We start from the raw sequence: 6,818 nt of genomic DNA, 5'->3' as shown, positions 1-6,818 counted from the left end.
CTTTTTTCCTATGAGACTAAGTTTTCTACAACTCTATGAATTGCAAGAGCAGGCTTAACAGGGGATGTGGTGCTGCAGGTGGAACCATCCACCTTGTGCCAACAAGCGCAATCAAGACTTGGAGGAGCCAGACAAGCGACAATCACATATATTCTACGTTACAAAGTTATGGATCCAGATTTGCTATAGACAACTCTGAAAATAAAAGGTAATGTAATTATTTGTTTGAATCTGGTACTATTCATTCATGACCTATTTTGTCTTTTCCTTTATTCAAGCCGTGTATGACATGTAATGTTTCCATGGCATAGTAGAAATGTATTACCTTTTACATCATTAATATTTTTCTGAAATGCTCAGTGACTTTTAGATGTGCTTTTTTTGCAGTCAGTACGCTGGTACAACTAAAGGTGGGTTGGACAACTTGGTTTTCAAAAGGTACCAGATATCAAGATAAAAATAACAAAATCATAACTATGCAATGGAAAAAATTGTCTTCGAAATAGCAAATGCAGTCAAGTTCCACATCTGAAGACAATATATGTGACAATAAATCTGATGAACATTGGAAATATCGGTAAAGCTACCATCATATGATGAACATTGGAAAATCGGTAGAGAAAACTTGCAGATAGTTATTATAGTAATGTCTTCCCTTCAACTTCGTTCCATGCACAACTCAATTTTCTGCCAAGAATTTTAAAAAAAACAGAGTTAAGAGATTATGCAAAATAAACATAAATATTAAGGCTTTTGGAAATAAATATAAGGTGAATTTTTTGATAATCAGCTTAATAAACTTAGGCTATAGTCAATATCATAGAAGCTATCTAGCTGGTTAACTACGCTTAACTGTGAACTTGTAAATCATGTAAAGACTATGTTTTGTCACCTGCCTTAGAAAAGCTGGACTGAGGAGGCTTTTCTCTAAATGAAAAACTAATCCCGATCCAAGTAACCTGATATGGTAAGTAACCATGAAACCACAAACCTATCACCAGTAACAGCTTAGAACAGCACCAGTACAGGTTCACAAGGGTGCTGATTCAACTGGACTACTAATTCTCCAATGCATGATTACTCAAATAATGGTTTGCTTGAGCTTTCCTCTTATTCATACATATTAAAAGGGTTTCTACAACATCTTTGGGCTAACTAGAGCCCTCATACAGACCAGCTTATGCATAATTTCGGCTATAGCTAAAATATGTCCCAAAAGAAAACCAGTGGTTTAAGATCTGTTTAGCTATAGCTAAAATATGCAAGATTTTAAGCGCCAAATAAGCTTCAAGTCAGTGAGAAATGGCTTCTAGAGCTTATAAGTCTGCAGAACCCCAATGTTAAACATAGACGAAAACTAATCCAGAACAGATTTTAAGTGCCCATCGTCAGTATTTAGAATTTTGCCCACATCAAGCCCCAAGCAAACAATCAATGAGACATAGAAAATAACTAGAAATCCAAAGAAGAGAACCAAGCATGCTGTAGGCAACTTACAAATTTTGTTGAAAGCCACAATATCGCAGCTCTGAATGTACTCATTGGCTGGCTCAACGTCAAAATGGTCCTCAATGAGATTGTCAACAGAAACAAGGTCATCCACAATGGTCATCATAATTTGCAGCTTCTTGATGCCATAGCCAACTGAAACAAGTTTGGCTGGAAAAGTAGGGTGGTTCATGTTACAAGATGAACAAAATTAACCATACCAAGACAAGCAAACACTTCTTTTACAAGTAAAGTATCCATAAGAGCAAAGTAACATACAAGCACCCCATAAGAGGCCGTCCATCTTCACACTCCTAACGGTTTCCTCAAGCTTTTTCATGTCGGTTTCATCATCCCATGGCTTCACATCTAGCAGAACTGATGACTTCCCAGCTAAAACAAGAGGCAAGTCAGCAAACTTTTAATATCATACGGTATAATTTTAATATTTACAATTCACATAACAAACTATGCAGCTGAAGAAAACTGAAAGTCATTACAAAAAGAAGTCCTAGTTAAGAATAAAATGATCAGGCAAGACAACAGTACTTAAACCTTTTACTACAAGGCTAAACAAGTAAATTAGCAGCTTGAATGATATTAACATTCATATAACTTCAATGTGCAAAATTGAGTTAAACCTATGTTGATTCTTTTGGTTCCACTTGGTGAACTTTCAGAACTGGAGAGTATAAGCACCACATGATATTCCTTGTTTTAGTTCTCTTTAAGTATCTAGCAATTTTACACTTGGCAAGATATCATGTTGAGTGAAAGGCATACATTCTTTCTTCTTGGTAGAAGCCTTGGCAGCTGCCGCACGTTCTTCTGCTGCTTTCTTGTCCTCTTCAGTCTCCTCGCCAAATAGATCAACATCAGAGTCATCATCTTCTTCAACCGCTTCTGCCTGAAATTGTAGCTTCTACATTAGGACATCTACATCTGCGATATAAATGAGTCTTCTTGAATGGGCTGTCTTGCTATACAGGAATTCTGATCACACAACGGTTACATGACAAGTTGATTATGAATGTTACTCCACCAATGAAAGCATCGATTGATCAAGAGTATATTTATGTTTAACCTTGAGCCTTAACACTTAAATTAACTTCACCACCCGAACATATAAGATAAATAGCTGGTTGTAACCTTTTTGTCAGCAACTTCAGGAGTTGATGCCACAAAAGAAGCAGATGACTCAACCTTGACACCTTCGCCCTCTGCAGTCACTCCACTGAAAATTGAGCAAGCATACTGTTAGTTCTTACATGATAAAAACAAAAAAATCCAACAGAACAATATGCATCAATGTTAGCTAAAACACACACCTGGACCTTAGGAGAGCACTGATATGATCGTACCACCTTGTGGCGTTGACATAGCTTGACTTGGGAGCACATGAAAGTGCAGTGTACACAGCCATGTCATCTTTTGAAGCAAGGTACCTAAGGGGGAACAGTTTAAAAGAGCATAAGCACAACGAGACAAGCACGGACAGGGACAGATCTTTAGTACAGAAGCTCGCATATATGATGCATCACGTACCCACTGATGTAACTGCGAGTGAGCAGGTACTCGTCAAGCTTCTTCAGGCCTGCCTCAGTATTAACATTGGACAGAACAACCGCCATCTCACCTCAATAAAATGTATCAGGTGGTCTACAGACATGAATAGAAATTAATTAGAATAAAACAGAAATACTTAAGAATAACAAAAAAAAATAACAACTAAGCAAAGCAGTTAGGTAATTAGGTTATCAATATAGATCTGCAGGAAGTAGGCTAGTAACTATCACTAAGTAACCAACGAGCCGGCCAGGAGGGTACAAGATTATAAGCCTAGCCGGCGGTCTTCTTGTAAGTTCTACAACATGATAGATTACATGAAGAATTCAATGGAGGTAATATTTGTATCTTAAAAAAGCTCGAGATCGAGCAACAAATCCAACCGATTAACAACAAACTACCGCGTGACCAAATCTGCTGGGCATATCAATTGCAGCTTGCAAGCGGGGCAAAGCAACATATCGCATCCAGCTCTCAGACCGACCCAAACAAAATCGCTACAGAGAGATGGATCTCGCGACAAATATACTCAACGACGAAATCAACAACCGAAACAACAAGTGGAGGGATAGCATGGTTTCGCGAATTGAAACGGCAAGACTAAGATGCTTACCGGAGTCGGTGGCGGACGGCGGCCGCTAGCTGGGAGGAAGAGGAGAGGAGGAGGTAGCGAGCGAGTGAGATGGCGGCGGCGGCGGAGTCTGATGCTTTATTTATCTTTCCGTTAGGGCATCCCCTCCTCTCGCTGCCCGCGTGGTGGGCCTCGGGCTCCCAAGGATGGGCCGATGCCGTTTCGAGTTGATGGGCTTTGATAGTACAATCAAGGGATTACTGAAAGGAAACAGGGTTATCTAAAAAAAAAAAGGGATTCTTTTTTGACGGAAATGGCTGGTGCGTGCTTTTATTTATTTTTTTGCGAGGAATTCACCAATCTATTAATAATCATCAACAGTAGTACAAATAGCCTATAAAGTAAAAAAAATTATAAATTGGTACTCGGACCACCTAGCGACGATTACAGACACTAGCACGAGCCGAAGGCGCGCCGCTCTCATCGTCCCTCCATCGCCGGAGTCAGGCAAAACTTGTCATAATAGAGCCTGTTGTAGTAGAAAGACGGAAAGTCGTCGTGCTAAGGTCCCAAAGGACCAGCGTACCAGAGCACCAACCATCGCCAATGATGACAACTGTAGATCAGAAGAGACTGACATGAAACCACACCAACAAACACAAAAATCAACCCGATCCCAGGAGATCCGACGGGCACACAACTCCACGCGCCCTTCGTCAGCGCTAGATGCACCACCAGAGCGAGGATAGGGCGGGGAGGACTTTATTCTGACTTCAGGACGTAGCCGTCGCCTCATCATCCCAAAAAAAATAGACTGAAAAGCAAACTAAAGGTTCATCAACCGAAAACTCAAAATAAAACTTTATTTTGGGTGCGTGCTTTTATTAATTGCAGGGAGTGAGTTTGCCAAGAATAAAACAAAAGGTTCGAAAACTCAAAATTAATCTTAAGTGGGTGCATATATACTCGGTATGTATAGAACATATTTCAAAAAGTAATAGCTAAAGCATAAAATCTTCATTGATCATGATATGTCAATTTAAGGGAATTGAAAGTATGTCCAACTAATAGTAAAATAGAATACATTCTTCACCCTTCTCTTTCTTTAAATTTAAGAGGCAGTTGAGCAACCAATCATACTACGTAGTACGGAAATTGTAGTTCACGAGTGAAGCCTCCCATGTGTGACTAGTGATGAATTAGTTGTTGTTGTTCTTGCTTCTGTAGTCCCGTTAGTAGTTCATATACTTATTATGTTTATTGGATTATTTACAAGCGGTATTCAAGCTCTTGTTTTTGCAAAACTAACCGCATTTATAGCTTAGTTGGTTTGCGAAAGACTATATTGATAACTAGTTGTAGCAATGCTAAAATATCTCTCGTAGGAAAGTTTCATACGAGAATTGAGCAAATCACATCCATATCTCTATCTTATTCACCTATTGTCACTTGACACTCAAATCGAATCAAACTTTTTTTAGCAATTGCTTCTCCTATGGCGCATTTTAGAAGTAGTGTTAGTCTTGTACATATTTCAAAATTTTAAACACATAATAATGAAAAAGGGAAAATTTGCTGCAGAACACCGTTATTTTTTGTCATTTGCTCAAACACACCGTTCAATTGTGTCTTTGCTAGGTACCATTACAATTTTATGACACATTTGCCAGAACACACCACCTGACTAAAAACGGAAAGTTTTGCACTTTTAGGTGGGATGGCTGGTTTTGGAGACAAAGGGCAAAACATTCCGTTTTGAGTCAGGTGGTGTGTTCTAGCAAATGTGTCACAAAATTGTAATGGTACCTGGCAAAGACACAATCGAGCGGTGTGTTTCCGCAAATGCCAGAAAAGAACAGTGTCCTCTAGCAAATTTTCCCAATGAAAAAATAGCATGTAGAGGGACATGTTCTATCTGTGCATGAAAAGTTTCACATAAAATCGATATTTATTGTGCCCTATGTAAAAAGACAAAGACAAATTATAGAATTTGTCTTTTTAAATCGGGCACAAACATGTCAGTTTTTGCTGAAACAACTTTGTGAGTATGTAACATGTTAAGATATACACGAGGCTTTTTTGTATTTCTTTGCCATTTTTAAATATGTTCAAAATGCATTTTAAATAAAGGGTGCATATGCATTTAGGTGCGGAAACACCATGTTTACTAAGAAAGCAAGTTTTAGCTGCTTCACGAGCAACCTCATTTGCTTCCTTCAGAGGGTACTGAATATGGACAGTTTCAATAAACGTTGCTATATCAACATAATCAGCAAAAATAGCTGATGATTGGCCCCATCAATTAGCTTCACCAATCACTAGTACAAGCTTCTATAGTTTCCATTGAGTCCTATTCTACCTAAATATTGTTACAACCCAGCCAATTTGCAAGATCTAGGCCCTCTCTCATAGCTATAGCATCAGCCTTAGGTGCAGATGTTATGTTTGGCAAGATAATGGATGATGTCACAATAAATTTACCATCATGGTCTCTTAGTGACATAGGCATCCCCAATGGGCCTGCCGAAGATGGTATCCGGAGTTTACTGAAGGTCCATGAGTCGACGAATACGAAGCTCGGAAGTCCAGTTAGTTGTTGATATGGAAAGATAGAATTGTATTAGGAATAAAGAGATTTGTAACTTTACGGGTCGAACTCAAAGAGTCTCCCGGAATATGTAACTTGTACGATACGAAACCCTCGGCTCCGCCTCCTATATAAGGGGGAGTCGAGGGACGAGCAAAGGATCGATTTCATCGTCAACACAACCCTAGTTTTCTAGCAGTCGAGTACTTTTCCGGCTGAACCCTCGAGATCTACTTGCCCTCTACTTCCACGAAAACCCTAGTCTATAATCCGTAGGCATTGACAAGTCGATACCTTGTCACTTAGAATAGAGCTTGCTGATCCTGCATGTGAATCAATGTGAAACGATCCATCCACATTTACCTTAATTACTCAATATATCTTCAGAACATCTTCCACTTGTTTCCACTTGAGGCGGCGGCGGAGGCAAAAGTCCTCTGCTACTCCGGGAGAGGGCAGATCCTGCCGCACCGGTGTCTTCGGTGAAGGGGAAATCGACACCATCGTTATCACCACTCCTCCTTGACGTAGGGGGGGTCTCCATCAACATCTTCATCAGCATCATCATCACCACCATCACCATATTCGAGATCAACTCCATTCCTG

The 6,818-nt window shown here is 39.6% G+C and overlaps 1 protein-coding gene across 1 annotated transcript; it reads right to left on the bottom strand.

Annotated features, from left to right (window-relative positions):
- Positions 1 to 475: 475 nt before the first annotated feature.
- On the bottom strand, positions 476 to 3,778 carry LOC124702636 (elongation factor 1-delta 2-like). The gene is made up of 8 exons (XM_047234797.1): positions 3,668 to 3,778; positions 3,034 to 3,147; positions 2,817 to 2,933; positions 2,638 to 2,722; positions 2,272 to 2,395; positions 1,768 to 1,881; positions 1,498 to 1,659; positions 476 to 687 (listed from the first exon to the last, which is right to left on the bottom strand). Coding segments are annotated over exons 2-8 (690 nt in total). The 5' UTR covers positions 3,120 to 3,147; positions 3,668 to 3,778; the 3' UTR covers positions 476 to 685.
- Positions 3,779 to 6,818: the final 3,040 nt, after the last annotated feature.

This window comes from Lolium rigidum, chromosome 3 (genome assembly GCF_022539505.1).
Source record: "Lolium rigidum isolate FL_2022 chromosome 3, APGP_CSIRO_Lrig_0.1, whole genome shotgun sequence".
Lineage (NCBI taxonomy): Eukaryota > Viridiplantae > Streptophyta > Magnoliopsida > Poales > Poaceae > Lolium > Lolium rigidum.
Note: the sequence above shows the minus strand (reverse complement) of the source record. Positions and strands in the feature narration are given on the sequence as shown.

What these genes read in the sequence shown, in the direction of transcription:
- LOC124702636 (XM_047234797.1), bottom strand. Translation starts at nt 3,119, where the DNA reads ATGGCGGTTGTTCTGTCCAATGTTAATACTGAGGCAGGCCTGAAGAAG. An exon ending in ACTCGCAGTTACATCAGTGG is followed by an intron (nt 2,934 to 3,033) that starts GTACGTGATGCA and finishes GTTCCCCCTTAG; the next exon opens with GTACCTTGCTTCAAAAGATG. An exon ending in CTGAAGTTGCTGACAAAAAG is followed by an intron (nt 2,396 to 2,637) that starts GTTACAACCAGC and finishes CTACAATTTCAG; the next exon opens with GCAGAAGCGGTTGAAGAAGA.